An 18,132-nucleotide genomic window follows, 5' to 3' on the forward strand; every position below is an offset into this window, starting at 1 on the left:
GAGCTTTAGAAACACAGACAGGTATGCAGACAGAGCTGGGCATGAAAATGCATGGTAGGTTATTTGAGTTTCCTCATCCTCAAGTGGTACTAGCCCCTCCCTACATGCCCTCCCCCCCATAGAAGGTTCTGTTGGGGGAGCTGAAATAATGGTCATATGTACAAAGCCTGACATCTGAGTTCTCCTTCCATTTGGGTATGAGAGGTCATTTACAGATCCTCACATAGCTACTCTTCTGAGCCCGTAGAGGAAAGAAAGACGGCCATACCAGTCAGAAAACGACTTGACAGTGGCCCTCAGAGGGCTAGGCCAGTGCCAGGAAAAGGAAAGCTGCCAGTTCCTCAGATCATCATGGCAGTATCAAAAGTGAAAAGAGGATTCTGTGGATCTGGCTGGTCCACTTTGTAATTCAATGTCCATTGGCCCACCCTAATATTGGCCTTATCCTATTTTTGTGAAGCCAGCAGACGCATGTTTGCAGTCAGTCTGTCTGTCTGTTTGCACACCTGTCTGTGTATATTTTCTACCTACCCACCTGCCTGGCCTTTTCATTTCCTTAGCACCCAAAAGTAGAACTAGAGAGTTGGTAAGTTCCATAGAGTCGCCTTCTGGCACAACCCCTCGTTTTACAGATGGAGAAACCGAGGCCCAAAGAGAAGTGACTGAACCAAGGTCTCAGAGTGATTTTAACAGCAGAATCAGAATGTTAATCCCAAGTTGGCTGATTTTCAATTCTTGGTCTTCGTCCATCTCTGACTCAGCCTCTCGCTGCTTTGTTCGTCTTCCTTTCTTTCTTTTTTTTTTTTTTTTGTTTTTGTTTTGTGCAGTACGCGGGCCTCTCACTGTTGTGGCCTCTTCCGTTGCGGAGCATAGGCTCCGGACGCGCAGGCTCAGCGTCCATGGCTCACGGACCCAGCCGCTCCGTGGCATGTGGGATCTTCCCGGACCGGGGCACGAACCCGTGTCCCCTGCATCGGCAGGCGGACTCTTAAACACTGTGCCACCAGGGAAGCCCTCGTCTTCCTTTCTTTTAAAAAAATTTTTTTAATTGAAGTATAATTGATTTACAACGCTGTGTTAATCACGGCAAAGTGATTCAGTTATTCACATATCCTGTGATAAACCATAATGGAAAAGAATATTAAAAAAATAAAAAATAAATTTTACAAAACGTCTTCCTTTCTTTATCTCTGCATTTCTGCTCCTCTCTCCGTCTTTGTCTCTGTCTCTCGTACACACAAGCCTTGGGAAATTAATCTTGGTTTGGCACGTGCCTTACTTTTGCAACATTTTCTCACAAATGCTCACATCCCTATAACATAAATACTTCGTCAACCCCCATTAATTTACTGCATTGTCTCAGCTCCAAGCTTCGGTCATGTCTTGGTAATATCTCCTTTTGCTAAAAAGGCCAAACTAAGCACCTTTATTATGCCACAGATGTTGCTTTCACTTGTGGGATTATTATAACTCAGAAATATCTCAAGGCTAGTTACTTGAATTAATTTTTATGATACCTCTTCTACCCCCAAGTTGACCCTGACCTTAGAGTATTTAAAATACTGTGCATATTTCCCCATGGCAAATTGAGAATCCACTTTTAATTTGATCCATACTTTTCCAGTGTAACTTGTTGATAGTTAAAAAAAAAAGAGAAAGAATATTGCTTGCTTTTTCATCCCCAATTGAAAAAATAACACTATAATCTATTGCATATTATACACAAAACAGCTTTCAACTTGAAAAGTCACAAAAACAGAGAGAATACTCTCTAGAGGTTTCACAAATCCTGGAGAATGTGACTTGCCACTTTCTGTTTTCTTTGACTTTATATGAGAAAGGAAATGAGCATATTTCTTTGTGACGGATATGGTTTCCAGTTGTTGTCTGTTTTAGATTATAAGCTCCCAGAAGACAGGGCTGTCTTAATCCTCTGCTCAGTCACTATTTAGCGTTTGATGTAAACAGGCAATGAATCTGCTTTTGCCTCAGCTGCAGTTGCTGCTAGAAATGGAGCTGGTGTTGCAAAAAGAAAAAAAAAAAAGAAAATCAAGGCTGGCTTCTCACAACAGGTCAGCTGAGGGTTACTCTGACCCAGTCTGATTCTGCATTCAAGGACAAACTCTAGAATATTCCTTATAAACTCCACTTATTTTGAAGCTAGATTTCACAATTCTACCTGCCTTTAAAAATTGGCAAATAGATTTTGTAAAATTGAAGTATAGTTGATTTACAAGGTTGTGTTAGTTTCAGGTGTACAGCAAAGTGATTCAGTTATACATACATATATATCTATTTTTTCAGATTCTTTTCCCTTATAGGTTATTACAAAAGTAGAGTTCCCTGTGCTATAGAGTAGGTCCTTGTTGGTTATCTATTTTATGTATAGTAGTGTGTATATGTCAGTCCCAAACTCCAATATGTATGCAGGTGAATCACACCAAGGCTGCAAAGAGATTTATTTCAGGTAAAGAACATGAGCATACCTGCTCCATCACTTGCTCTCATAGAATAGTTCCCTCAGTCGCTTCTGATCCAATAGCCTCAACCTAGCGCAGACTCTTTAAGGTACTAACCGTGTACCTTTATATTAGCATGCGCCATATTCCGTCACACATTTATTCCTGTCTCCCCAGTTCGACTGGGCGTACCATAAAGGTAGCATCTCTCTCTGATTCACCTTTGTGCCCTCAGTGCCTGGCACAGTGTCTGGCAGAGCAGTTGCTCAAGTAGACACCCCCAGAGCAGATCAATGCTTTTCAAAGTGGGGGGCTAAAATGACACTAAAGATGCAATTAAATGGCAATCATTGGCTTCCTCCCATTTTACAAAAGCATCTTTATTAGCCCTCTTTACTGAGGACACAATCAAGATTTCTAGAACACATGGAATCACTAAAGAGAAGTGGACACCACTTACGTTAGCACGGGAAGGAGCACACGAAGGGTTTTCGGTTCTCCTATCATGGCTTCCTTCATCCGTTCATCTTAACATTGTTGCTTATAAACATTTTCTTTTTTTTTTTACAGTCAAATTGATTATATCTCATCAAAATGGTATATTAGCATTCTACAAATTTATTTGATACAAAATTGCATAAATGAAATTTCATTTTATTGGGGCTAATAAAATGAAAGGACTAAATTATAAGCTGTCATCACCAAGTTTCATGCATTACAGCTGTATTACATAGTATGAAATATCTCAATATTTATTTTATATCCCACTCCCAATCCTAGGATAATTTTTACCAACACAATAGTTAAAGTGCATTTGCCAATGATGACAAGGATTAACCAGAATAAAAGAAAAGCAGGGAAATAGACACAGTGCTATTGATAGCGAAATAGGCCTAAATAATCATTGAAGGACAGTACCCATTGCTTGACTCCTTTCACTGCATTTAAAAACAAAGACGTGTAGGGCTTCCCTGGTGGCGCGGTAGTTGAGAGTCCGCTTGCCGGTGCAGGGGACACGGGTTCGTGCCCCGGTCCGGGAAGATCCCACATGCCGCAGAGCGGCTGGGCCCGTGAGCCATGGCCGCTGAGCCTGCGCGTCCGGAGCCTGTGCTCCACAACGGGAGAGGCCACAGCAGTGAGAGGCCTGCGTACCGCAAAAAAAAAAAAAACCCAGAGAAGTGTATAGCACTACTCAGCACAGAATGTATTTTTTATTGGCACTCAAAAAATATTACATTAAGTACATATAACCCTCATTTGGGACCAAAACTATTATCCATCAATTTGATCTTCCATATGAGACCGGGCTCCATGTCATTTTTGATGTTTCCAAAAATCATGTCCACCCACAAAGGATAACATTTGTCCCCAGTGAGTTTATTCCAAAGATGACCCATTCCCTATCTAGCACTCTGCTTATTTCTTTCATAACACCTATCACAATCTGGACGTGCTTTACTTTTTATTTATTTATTTTTTTGCGGTACGCGAGCCTCTCACTGCTGTGGCCTCTCCCGTCGCGGAGCACAGGCTCCGGACGCGCAGGCCCAGCGACCACGGGTCACGGGCCCAGCCGCTCCGCGGCATGTGGGATCCTCCCGGGCCGGGGCACGAACCCATGTCCCCTGCATTGGCAGGCGGACTCCCAACCACTACGCCACCGGGGAAGCCCTGGACGTGCTTTATTGACTTGCTTACTTTGGATGGTCTGTATCCATCACCAGAATGTAAACTCCCTGAGAGCTTTACCTGTCTTATTCAATTGTCAAATCCCCAGCACTAAGAATAGTGCTGGCTTATGGGAGGTGCTCAATAAATATCTCTGTAATGACTGAACAAATTAATTACAAATAGATCTTCAACTACAGTACTATACAATCACCAAGCTGGAGGTCCCCTCCTGGCTCCCCCAAATCTACTGATGGCCATCACCTGTTTCCTTCAGTCTCAATATGACTGAGTGCCAACCACATTTGATTGCAGGCCATGAAAAGAAGTGAACGAGAGTGCCTATTGCAAAGAGGTGGAACACCTCTTCCATGAGAAGAGGAAATCAGAGTTCTTGTGCTTGAGATTGCTATAGGACAGAAGGTTGAGAAAGGGGACCATCCCCTAGTTATTCCACTTTCACTGGGCACTCAGATTAGACATGCAGTGCTCTAGCACTCACGTTCATGTAGATTGAATTTAAAGTCGACCTCAAGAGTATTACTTTATTTATAAATATTTTACTAGCATTGTAAAATAGACACTGAAGGTGCTCATATAGAAAGGAATAAATGAGGCTTACAGAACTTTCCGGGTGGATGGCTTAACATGAGGTTTTACGATCACCGAGTATTAAACCACATGGCTCTTCAATGATATAACATTGTATGGTTTTCAGGGAATCTTCATTCAAAGCTCCTATCCTGTCATCCTATTTCATTTTCTCAAAAAACATACCAGCATTTAAAACTAATTAATTTTTTGAGGTTCTCTTAGTTTACTTCACCCTTATGAATTTCAGAAAACCCTCAGTGTTTCCCACATAACCAGAAATTGTCTCATCAATTAGTTGAGAAAGGTTATTTGAGCAAAAGAATATCCCAGTGACTATTTTCCCCTGCATAGGTTCAGAAGGTAGGCTATGGTCTAAAAGGTGTTTGTGAAAGCATCACATAATGTTCATTTCTTCCCTGTAGCTTTTATTCCTTTTCATGCAAACAAGCTGTAATGGGCTTAAGAAACTCTTTATTTTGCCTCATGCATCATCTCTGACGTTGTCAAATCAATTCATATGAAAAAATCACAGAAAGACTATGCACAGGCTCCTCATAAAGTCTTATGCACATTTACATGTTAATATAGGAACAATCAGTAAAGGCCACTAAGAGGCCCACTTACGCCCGTTTAGAATGACTCTGACATTCCACAGTTGTACACGAGCAGCCTTCTTTTAAGGCTCCCGAAAAATGAACAAGAATTCCCAGAGAGGGCTTCCCTGGTGGCGCAGTGGTTGAGAGTCCGCCTGCCGATGCGGGGGACACGGGTTCGTGCCCCGGTCCGGGAAGATCCCACGTGCCGCGGAGCAGCTAGGCCCGTGAGCCATGGCCGCTGAGCCTGCGCGTCCGGAGCCTGTGCTCTGCAGCGGGAGAGGCCACAACAGTGAGAGGCCCACGTACCGCAAAAAAAAAAGAATTCCCAGAAAAAAGAAGGTAAACTGTGCCCCGTGGCGAGCAGAAATAAAGTTGGAAATTGTAAAAGCCATGAGAAAAAGACCAATGTGCAACCAAATGCCGTTTACACATGGTGTCTGGCATACCCAGGGCCCAAATTATGAAAGTTGAAAAGTTTTCAAACTGCATCAGGCCTTGATGAAGCCCCTTTATAATTCCAGTGTCTGGCTGATAAGGCGATGCTGAGCTGTCCAGAAAATCAACGGAGCAAATTGGATGGGCAGCCAATGAAAGTGAAGGGACAGGAAGCCCCATGGTGCCACAGTGACAGTCATTTTTTTTTCCCTAGGTGCAATTTTAGAATTTCAAAGAAGGCTATTTGCCAAATAGGAAATATTTCAACTCTGGAAGGGGAACGGAAATAATCTAATAATTTCTACCTTGTAAAATAGTGTTCTCCATTTTATGTGCTCATAAGATCTCCTATGATATATAGTTATACTACGAATGCTCTGGACAAGACAGTGAGACCAAACTAACAGAAGATATTGCACACACACACACACAAAAACCATCTAGAAGAGTGAAATAGAAAGACAAGGCAGAGGCAACACACACCTGGAAAAGGATTCAAGGTACTGAGAACCTAAAATAAAAGGCATTTAAATCTTTTGATGGAGAAAGGGCTAGAGCTGTAATTAAGAATGAGCATTAAAGAAATGATGTATACACTTAACCATGGAGCCCCAGTCTATAGCCACGATTCTTCCTGTCTTCATTTATTTCAACTGAATCTCGCATTTTAGGCTCTATTTCCAATCCAGCTACTCTCTCCTCTTTGTGACCCTGGACTAGCAGCTGGCCCCAAAGCCTCCAAAATAAATGCACTTTACCTATTCCTGAGGGATTTTGCCTCCTTTCATTGATAAACTTCTGTGAGAATAATGAACTACCAGTGCTGTGAACAGAAGTAGCACCCAGAATTAAACAGCAAAAGCAAGCAAACAAGATTCCCAGGTAACACAGGTAATTCCAAATCAAGGCCCCAGACAGGATGCAGTTGACCTAGATCCTTGTTCTGAGTCTGCCACAAACTAGCTGTGTGTACTTAGATAAGTCACTGTCTTGGTGGGTATCTATTTCCTCACCCGCACAACATTACAGCCTTTTAATGAGAGCCATACAGGAACTCTCTGTGCTATCTCCCTCACCTCTTTCCATAAGCTCTATTCTTCTTCGGTGTCAAGATACTGTGACGGTAAATCAGAGACGCACTTCTTTGGAGTTTCCAAACCCTCTTGGATCTTCTTCTTCGGACTCCCTGACCACAAAATCAAGCCCAACTTTTCTCTGGACTTTCAGAAGACTGAATTCCTAAAATCTAGTCATGGAGCTGATTCTTGTGTTTAGAACATGGCAAGTATCTGAATAATAAGTGGAATAGTAGCAACATAGAAGGGAGTTGCCAGTGGACTTCCGATGTTGGTGACTTTCTATCTCTTCCACCCTCTCCAAACCTGCGCTTCCTGCTTCCCCATCTTCTCCCACAAAGCCCAGTGCAGCAAATGTAGGGAAGGTGTGGGGAAGTTAGGGAAGGCAAGCTTTCCAGCTCCTACTTTAGTTCCTAACTGGGCTTTGGCCAGGTGCTGAGGCAGACAGCACAGCCATGGCTGCAAGAATCCCGAGTGGCCCTCTAAGAGTTAAGATGCTTTTCCTGGCACCTAACACACTAGTGGGCAACACCTATGCCATGTCATTTTGAAGCCAACTTAGAACGCCTTCCTTCGTTTCAGTGGTATTTGGTTCTTTTTGGAGATTTCCTGTGGGCAGGCTGAAAAGACAGTGAATTTTCAGATATTCACATATAAGAAGTTGACAGTTACGTTTGTGGTGTTGAATTGTTGCCCTCGCTGGCAGAGGTTAAAACAAGAAGCAATGTTTTAACTTCTTGTGACATTTACAAGAATTGTAGAGCTGGCTTTTGCTGGAAAACGTATGCTTAATCTACGCAGTTCTGATACACTGGAAAATGTTCCTACACATCCACTTTACAAAATTAAACAGAATGTTGGAAAGAGATCTTGGCCCACGTCTCTGAAAACAACTAATTGTACCACTTTAGAGCTAGAAAGAACCTAGGGATCATCTACTTGGAACACTGGTTTTATAGATGAAGAAACAGGCTCAGAGAAAGGAAGTGCTATGTCTAAGGCCATATAGCAGGGAGACCCTTCTCTTCTGATCCTCAAGCCGGCGCTCTTCCCCCCACAGAAGTGGGCAAAACCAAACGCCACCACAATTACTAACCTTTCATGCCTGTGTTTTTCTTTCAACAGGTAGTTTGTCTTGAGTAACAAAAGTGCTTTGAGTAATCGAGTAGAATATCCCTAAGGGTTAGTAGGCTTATTTACATTCTATGACAGGGAAGTGGGTTAATCTGCCGAATTCTAATGCTGACAAAGATAAGAAAAGTATGGAACAGAAGTTTAACAGGGAGCATACTTTGGGTTACACTTCAGGACTAGCTAAGGGGAGGTGGTCCTAATGACAGAACGGCCAGGATCAGCAAAATTAGAATTGGTACTGAATCCAGGAAAGTATGAAATAGAGGAAACCAAAGAGCCCATACAAAGTGTTGGTGAAATCTGTACAAAACCAATAAAACAAAGAGCAAACTTCACCCTGATCACACTCCACCCATCCAGTCACTCTCTGTCCACTTTTGTTTTATTTTTTCGTGACATTTATCACTCTCTGAGATTAGCTTGTATATTTGTTTATTTCCTGTCTCCCTCCAACACGTGTGCATGTGAGTGTGTGTGCTCACACACATACACCCAACATGCCCTTTAAGAAACACAAGAACAGAAACCTTGCCTGTCTTATTGTCCCCAGTGCCTAGAACAGTGCCTGGAACATAGTAAGTGCTCAGTGGATATGTTTTGAATGAATAAATTTGAGAAAGGTAAAAAATGTTAGACTACAATTGAGGCAAACTGAGAATAAACACATCCAAGACTATAAATTCAAGGATGTTTTTATTATTCTTACTTCCAGTTAGAAAAAGAGAAGTAGGACTTCCCTGGTGGCGCAGTGGCTAAGAATCCGCCTGCCAATGCAGGGGACACAAGTTCGAACCCTGGTCCGGGAAGATCCCACATGCCGTGGAGCAACTAAGCCTGTGCGCCACAACTACTGAGCCTGTGCTCTGGAGCCCGCGAGCCACAACTACTCAAGCCCGTGTGCCTAGAGCCTGGGCTCTGCAACAAGAGAAGCCACCGCAATGAGAAGCCGGCGCACGGCAACAAAGAGTAGCCCCCGCTCGCCACAACTAGAGAAAGCCCGCGTGCAGCAACAAAGACTCAACGCAGCCAAAAATAAATTAATAAAATAAATAAATTTTTTAAAAAAGAATAAGAGAAGTACATCAACGTCTCTAACTCATTTAGGGCAAGCGGAATGGGAATGCTGGTCAATATGTGCACCGTTATTAGGACAGCTTTTGTGCCATGAAGGTCCTGAAGGGGGTGCTGTCACCGTAAAGGGGAGTGGTACCATCTACAGATCCATAGCAGGACTTTGGGGCATCAAGTTTGCTCTCCAAGATTACAAATGCAATGAGGGCTCTTTGGGACCTGAGGGTAACCTTGAAGGGGACTTTGAAATGGACAGCTGTGTCCAAGAACACTTGGATTTAAGACTTGCAAACAAAGGGCCACGCCAAATTTCTAAAGAGGAAGCTGGGGTGCACCCAGGAAGGCAAGGAACTCACCCAGTTTTCTAGACCATTACAATTTGCAGGGTCTGATGACCTCCACATATTCCATAGGGCAGTAATTCAACTGGGAGGGATTGTACTTTATTTTGGGAAGGAGGGGAATAAGGTCACCCTCCTTCAAAAGGAATATTGTCCCCGGTGCTAATGCTATAAGCTAGGTCTGTAGCTTCTGTAAGAGTAGTTCATTTAGAAAGAATTCTCCTAACAATACTATACACATTAACCAAGATTTGTCTATCCCTTTGCTCTAAGTTTTAGGTTAGACGTAATCATTCCTACTCTGAAACACCGAGAGCCAACTTGAAATGTAAAATCCCAAAGTAATTCAGTATTTGCTAAATTTAAAGGAAGTAATCAATTTCTAATTGGAATTTAGGCACATTCCTTTCCCACTTTAGCACTGTCTTTATTTCCCTTAAGTTCCTCTTTGGTCATTACGATTTTCAGCAGGGTTGTAGTCATTGAATAACCTGTCACACACTGCAGATATTTTGAGACCAAATTAAACTCTCAATGTACTTGCATATAACTAAAGAAAACTGTATTAGACACTTCAGGACAAAGACTCTGTATGTCTGTATTGACAGCCTGTTGCTCCACAGAGAGTGTGGCATCTAGTAGGTGTCCAGTAAATATTCGCAGAATAAATGAAAGAAAAAATCTATCTCCCCTCTGATGGAATTATTTTCACACATTCAAAATCTCAGGTATATCTGACCAGGCATGTGTGTACGTGTCTATTCCCACATGCTCATCCTTCAGGATGAAGACATTATCCGTCCTCTGGGCATGTATGTTTGTATAACAAAACACCGAAGCAAGATTCACCATACAAACTGTCCCAAGAAAGATCATTTTAATTAACATTTCCTCAAACATACCAACATTCCAGCACCTAAAAACTGATCTCGATTTTCATTTAGGTGAACTGTTCCCTCTTCCCTAGAAAACATACACCTTTGAAAGTTTCCATTGCCAATTTGTATCTCCAGTTCATAACAGAAATTCACAGTTAACTTGTCATGCTTTCCCTGGAAAGCTCGGTTTGAACCACTTTGCTAACTTAGACTACTTTTACTTCTGCTCAGACGACTGCCCGCGACTCTTAATACTTCTTGAAGCTAGATTCCCCCATCTGCATTCCTGAGGCAGGATGACAAAAGCCAGACTACACTTCAGCCTCCTAGGATATCCTGCCCTGGAGATGCTCAGCAGGCAATTGGAAATTGGAGTTAGCCTGGAGCTCCGGAATAAGTTAAGAATTAGAGAGGTCAATTTGGGAATCATTAGTGTAGAGGTGAAAGGTGAAGCTATGTCAGGAGATGAAATTACCCAGAATGAGAACATAGCAAGAGAAGAGAAGCAGATCAATGACAGGACCTTGGGAATTGCTTCATTGAAAGGGGCGGGGGTGGGGCGGTGAGGAGGAACGCTGTGTGTGTGTGTGTGTGTGTGTGTGTGTGTGTGTGTGTGTGTGTGAAAACAGATCCAACAAAGGAAACTTAAGAAGTGTTGAGAAGAAGACAGGAGGTAAACCAAGATAACTGAGGAACGCTTTCAAGCAAGAGAAGATGTGTAAAAGTTCCATAACCTCCAAAGAGCTCAAGAATATTGAAGCCAGAGAGGCCACTGGATTTTGAAACGTGGTGGTCACAGATAGCCTTTGGGAAAGCAGTCTTTCGCGTGAACTCTGTGTGCCCATATGCGGATGTGAATAGGTGTATATGCACGTACACCAAACCACCATAAGATGAAATATTAGTATTGAAGGAGGCTGGTACTGGCTGTACCAGACAATGGTGGTAATAACCACTACCATTTATTGACTGTTTACTATGTGCCGGGAACAGTGCTAAGCACTCGATATGCCCGATCTCAGTTTAATCCTTGAAACAATTCTATAAGGTGTCTACGTTTTATATGTGAAGAAACAAAGTCCACAGAGGTTAAAGAAATGACTCAAGGTCACACTGCTAGAAAGTGGCAGCACCAGGATCAGACCTAAGGACAGTTTGACTCTAAAAGTCCATACTCTCAATCACTGAAGTAATACTTCCATATGCTGACCTTAGCAAGGTAATCTGTGCATGAGGGGAAGAGAGCTGATACATTGGTTGAGTGTCTCCTATTGCCAAGGGCTTTGCATAGGACATCGCCTTTCACATATATACCATCAACATCATGGCTATGTTTAGGCAAACTGTATAAAGGCATATTTTTAAAAATCTGATTCACTTTTTTGGAAAAAATAGTTGAAGCTGTATGATTCCAAAACAACCAGTTATAATTCAAATGTATTTACTACAATAGCTCCCAAGGGTTCGAAAGTTAAAAAAAAAAAAGTGTGGCATCATTGATTTGGTGGTTGTTACTGATATTCAAATTACTGACAAACTCATCTGAAAAGTGAGGGAATTTCACAGGATAATCTTAAAGGCCTCCTCCAGCCTTGACTTTTTATGATTCTCATACGCAGGTCTAATGTCAATAGTTTTAAAGGCATGGAATATGAAATAGAATGTAAATGCAGCAGCAGAACTGGTTTGTATGTCAGTATCCTTTTATTCCTTAAATTTATAGAATTTATAGGGCCCACTGTTAAAATATTATAAAAATAGTCCTTGGTTGTTTGTGGCATTGACTGCTAACTTAAGTAGAAGCTTGGAAACTCCATCACAAAACGATACCCTGAAAATCCAGCCAAATAATTTGCTTCCAACCAACTGCAGCCCTTATAATACGGCTGGCTATAGGAAAAAGAGAGAAAGAGAGAGTGGCAAACACTCCAGCAGTTAATGTTTTTGCTGTCTATAGAAAAACAAATGAGGTTCTGGTCTGAAACAATCAGCATCGCTCGCTGTTAATTGTGCATGTGTGAAGCAATAAGGCAAGGCGTTTGGGATGGCTCCCACTGACTGTTCCCTTCTTTCTCTGGATTAGAAAATCCATTCAGACAACTGAATAATAGCAAGCATTTATGCAAATTGTTAATTATGAGGCAGAGATAATCATAATCTTGTATATTTATAAAAGTGCATGTACAATGGGGATTACCAAATGAATTGTTGCTTTATTATTTTACTAGTGGTCGAAAAACATGCTAGCCTTGCAAATAGCTTTCATACATCATTCAGTCCACCAGAATTAAACATGGCCCCCATGGATGTTTACCAAAGCCAATTCTTTTCCATCTCACCATCTGTATTCCTCTCTTCCTTTCTCACAAACTAAGAGCAGGTATAAATGATTCTGATAATAACTTCTGGTCAAACTGATCAGCCCCATAATAAACATAAAGAAATAAGTCAAGATTTGCTTTGTAACATAGCAAAACTGTTAGAGAGAGATGATTCTGGCATGGAGCAAATTTCAAAACAAAAATAAAACAAAATTCTCAATATTTTACCTGTGAAAGCCATTATAGGAATAATAGTCCCTAGGTTAATTGTCCATTATCTTAATGGTCATCCACTCCATTTTATTTTACAGATGAGGAGGTCAAGGTTCACAGCAGACATAGGACTTGAGCAAAGTCACCCCACTAGTTAGTGGCAATACCTAGTACTCTTGCCACCATGACACATCCAATCTCTGATGCTTAAATGCCCTCCTATACTACTATTGTGTGATTAGCTGTCTATGTGTGTCTATACCATTTATCTCAATGAATTTTAATCTGACTATGGAATTAAACCCTGAATTTACTCTTCTTAGATGTCAAATAAATCCACTGAGGCCCTGATGGGAATATGGAAGGCCAGCTACTGAAAGCCAAACTGGGCATCTAAGATATGGTCGATCTGCTCTATTTTAATGAGTCTGCCCTAGTGGAGGAATCCTATAACCTTTGCTCTTCCTAAGCTATCTGGCTAGGGAACAAATGATGTAGGTGGGTAGGAAGAGAAAGTAGAGACACTGGTAAACCTTTATGGAGCCAATAAGCCTAGAATAGGCCAAATACGGTACTGGTGGGCAGGATGATCTTAGAAGACCACGTGCCAAGCAACGAGAGCCACATTTACAAAACGGCTTACAATTCTCACCGCCTCTTCAGCACTGATGGCAATATGATGTCACAGCTTGTGGCAACAGTCGTTGCCTGGAAAGACACTATTCTGTCGCATTCTCAACAGCCCCTCCCCCTGACAGTTAGGAACTTTCCTGTGTTTGATTAGACTTGCTCTGCTGCAGAGTTTATGTCACAAAGGCCCCTGGCCTATGGGATTACTCTACCTGGCAAGTCTACACATGTACATACTTTACAAGTCCCTGATATTTTCCAGTAATTGATTTCCCTTCAATAAAATGCTGACCTAGGTGTTCCCTAAACCACCATCCGGCCTAGTGACAGGCAGGTGGGCCTGAAGCACCATGGAGAAAACTTTGTTGATGGTGGGGTTTTCATAACAGAACACTCTACTGTGTCATCCAATTTCAGCAAAAACGAAAAGAAGCTAGTAACCTACTGCCCAACTGTCTGGGGTGCTGGCTCTGAACTTCCATCCCACTTCTGAACTAGGTCAGCTTTATAGCTGAGACTATAAGCTCCAGTAGTTTCAGCTGTTTTAAACTAAAAAAGAGCCCTGAAAAGAATCTGTCCAAGTGGAAACCAAACTATTTATTGTATGGAAATTAAACTGATAGGCAATGGCGGAGTCTATTTATTCTAGCTCACTTGGGTTCAGTTCGGCTAAAGATCCATTGTCACTTACCTTGCTGCATCTAGAATCTGAAAAATCCTCCACCTGTTAAAGGAACAGTAAAACCAGGTGCTAGCAAGAGCTTGGTAAGAGAGGAATTAAAATAATAAAAGTTTTCCATTTTGCTTTGATAACATATTTTTCCAGCTTTCCAAACCGCAAGGCAACAGCTCATGGATGGCTCCCCAACTTTGCTCCCCACTAGCTCCTCTCATGTAGTGGGGGATTATGAATCAGAGGGCTTAAAGGGGCAGGGCAGCACTGAGAGCCAAACCTCTGAAGGGCTATGGGCTGAGAATGATAGATCCTCCACTCGGTCGTAACTAATTGCATTCCCCTTCACACATGCGATGGCAATCTAAGCAAAAAACAAAAGTCAATAAACCAAAACCCAGACCATACCAAACCAAGCACTATGGCATCCCTAAAACAGAAATGCCTGATTGAAAGAAGCTAGGAGGAATTTACAGGGATTTTTCATACCATCAGGGATATATGAAACACAAGTAACAAAAGGAAAAGAAAAGAAAGAATGATTAGACTTTGCGGATGCTTTTCAAACAGATGAAAATTCAAAGCACACAGAAAGTGATACATAAATCAGCACTAGTTCCTTCCACCCAAATGCAAGACATCCATCAAAGTAAGCAATGTCTCTCCATTTAAAAAATTACTCATCTGTTTTCATAACATATGTCTTAAGAGTCACAAAATACTAATTCTACCATGTGAATTTCTGATATCGGCAGGGACTGGGAAGTTGTGCACAGGTCAATTGCTAATTTGAGAGTTCAAATGCGCTCAGTTAGCTTTTTGTTTTACTATATTAAGCATGGGATATTATAATGTGGTAACACTTTTGTGCCCACAGCGAGTTATATGGCCTGGATATTTTCTTGAGAGAAGTGTTTCTTTACATCAAATATATCTGGAGGCTTTAGGAATGAGGTAAGAGAGACTTTTCATAGCACAACTAGCAGCAGAGGCCTTGCATCAGCATTTGAGAAGCAATATACAGCTCTTTTATCATCAGTTCTTGGCATGGCTAAGGCCCCCTTCCCTAGTTCTACGAGTTGTTAAGACTGGTGGAGAAGCAAGTGTTATGAAAACAAAAGTGATGTAGTTAATGACATCAGATCTGTTAGACAAGACACCTCCATTAGCTGACTCACCATCCAGGGCCCAATGTGATCCTCTTCCATTCCGGCCACAAGAAAGAAGTAATCTAGAGTATTCTGGCCTACCCCATGACTTAGTTTCCCTACAGAGTGAAGAAAGGGTAGTACCCCTCCTACTGCACTCAGCTTCATGAACAAAATATAATACAACTTTGGGTGAAAAATAAAAACAACAACGACATGAAAACGTAAAGTTATATGTTGAATCTTAGTGCTAGAAAATTCCAAAGTCAAATATGTAGCCCTTTCCAAAACTATAATTTTACTTTTGCTGCATTAATAGAAATCCTCAACTAATATAAGTATGTACATAATTTATGTATATTGGTGTCTATGGGGACCAGAGCAAATTTAACTTTGCCTCTTGAGATTTTTTTAAAACTTTCTATGTAAGTTTCTCAACTGTCTATTAAAGTTTGCTCAGGGATTACACTTTTGGAAGCTCATTGCCTTACCTGGGAGTCCAGGTTGCCGGAGGTGGATTATTCAGTGGTGAGCCAGGAAGATGTTACAGGTGCACCAATCAAAAGGGTGGGCAGTCATCGGAAGTGAATCAAATGCCATGAGGAAAAAGGTAAAAAGGAGAGGCATACTGATTAGAAAAAAAATGAATTAACTTTACAAGTCCATTTTACTTCCACGTACACACACACACACGCACACACTCTTTGGAAAGGTTCTTAAATGGAATCTTCTTAAAAAGACCCTTTAATAAAATGAAAGGATAATTATGTAATGTGATAGAGGTGCTAATTATCACTATAACAGCAATCATATTACAACATATAAGTGTATCAAATTAACACATTGTACACCTTAAATTTACACAATGTTATGTGTCAAATATATTCAATTAAAAAATCACCCCCCACAAAAAATGTGTCATTTATTATGTGACAGGCATCATTATAGGTACTTAAGGATAAGGCAGTGAGTAAAACGGACGCAAATCTCTGCCTTCACAGAGTTTACAATTTTGTGGAAGATGTTTTTATACCATCTGTTTGGAAAAGAGTTCCACAGAAATATACTGTATGTTATGAACTCTAGGAAAATGTTTCTCCTAGTTTTATTTATGTATTTATGTATGGAGAACATATCCACTGGCATCAGATTCAACATCTGTATTAGAAAGGCTTCTCTTTCTGATTGGAAAGGACATTATTTCTTTCCATGATTTCTCCGTGTGGAAACTTCCCCCCGCCCCCCACCAAAGGCTGTAAGTCAGGTTTCTTTTTAGTGAGGCCATTTGCTGTTCATAGAATTCCACGTGCATATACCTTGAAATACTGTGAAAACAAGAAGTCTCTAGATGGCAGCTTCATAATACTGTGGGGTACCACATCCCAGCAGGGTTTTTCTCATTGGATGCTCTAGTGTTCTGTACCACTCTGAGATTGGACTCATCAGCCCTCAGCAAGCCACCTCTTGAGAAAGCAACAGCAGGTGGTGGACAAAAGGAGCTGTGCTTCTCATGCCCATGACCCAGACACTGGCTGGAGAAGAAGCAATAAGAGTAACCTTCTGGACCAAGGTTCAAGATGGGACCAAATATCTCTCAAGTGACAGCTACTACCTAAATGTTAAATTAGCAGGAAAGGAATAAAGACACAGACCTATTAGAGAATGGACTTGAGGATATGGGGAGGGGGAAGGGTAAGCTGTGACAAAGCAAGAGAGTGGCATGGACATATATACACTACCAAACGTAAAATAGATAGCTAGTGGGAAGCAGCCACATAGCACAGGGAGATCAGCTCGGTGGTTTGTGACCACCTAGAGGGGTGGGATAGGGAGGGTGGGAGGGAGGGAGACGCAAGAGGGAAGAGATATGGGAACATATGTATATGTATAACTGATTCACTTTGTTATAAAGCAGAAACCAACACACCATTATAAAGCAATTATACTCCAATAAAGATGTAAAAAAAAAAGCAGGAAAAGGAAAAGATGAAAATGAAGGGAAAACACACACACACACATATACACACACACACACACACACACACACACATATATATATATATATATATATCAGTGGAAAATGGGAATTGAGGGGGAGACTTGGGAGCCCCCAAAACTCCAGATAGGGATTCGTGCTAACTAGAAACCTCAAATGATGACACCTACCCCCTGGCATTTAGATTCTCAGGGCAGGTGCTTAATGCTTCAGAATTTAAAAAGTGAAGCTTTCTAAGCACAGGGAACTATATCCAATACCCTGGGATAAACCATAATGGAAAAGAATATAAAAAAGAATGTATGGATATGCATAACTGAATCACTTTGCTGTACAGCAGAAATTAACACAACACTGTAAATCAACTATACTTCAATTTTTTGTAAAAAGTGAAGCTATCTATTCACTTTGACATTAAGGATCCAAATTAAGATGTAGGAAAAACAGGATGATGTAAAAATCCGAGAGCCTCTGCCTAAAAATCTGGACTCCTGGTTTCTAATCCCGTTTTGCCAATGACTCATTTGATCTTGGGCAAATTCTCTTCTCCACTCTCTCAGGGAGCCATATGAAAAGAGGGATTTTCACAAGGTGGTTTGTAAAAATCCTCCAGTTCCAATATTTTTGTAATTCTCTAATAGCTTTGCCTTTCATTTTGGTGCCAAGTTAGTTAAAAGGACAGAAATCTCTAGTCGTTTTCTCAGTACAACATGCCATTAGTAGTTCAGAGAGCCCAGAGCCCCACAGTCTGAGCCTACAAGTAGATGAAAACGTGGCCAAAACAATAACAGCCAAGTTGAAATGCAGCCGATCATCATTCTGTCCAGGGAAACAGCTTTGTTTATTTGAAATAGAGAGTGGCTGGTTCTCTAGGATGGAAAAGTTCTACAAGTAAACTT

General features: G+C 41.3%; 1 protein-coding gene across 3 annotated transcripts in view; it reads right to left on the reverse strand.

The window, feature by feature from the left end:
* HS6ST2 (heparan sulfate 6-O-sulfotransferase 2) overlaps nt 1-18,132 on the reverse strand; it is a gene marked incomplete at both ends in the record, with an annotated part of 288,942 nt that overhangs the window by 63,773 nt on the left and 207,037 nt on the right. Inside the window, one exon of one of the 3 annotated variants that reach the window (XM_082680660.1) lies at nt 14,108-14,140. The exons of the other annotated variants lie outside the window; for them this stretch is intronic. Coding sequence (XP_082536786.1) covers nt 14,108-14,140 — 33 coding nt within the window. The remainder of the gene's footprint in view (nt 1-14,107; nt 14,141-18,132) is intronic. 3 annotated transcript variants of the gene reach the window in all.

Source organism: Grampus griseus (genome assembly GCF_964374135.1).
Source record: "Grampus griseus genome assembly, chromosome: X".
In the NCBI taxonomy this organism is placed as follows: domain Eukaryota; kingdom Metazoa; phylum Chordata; class Mammalia; order Artiodactyla; family Delphinidae; genus Grampus; species Grampus griseus.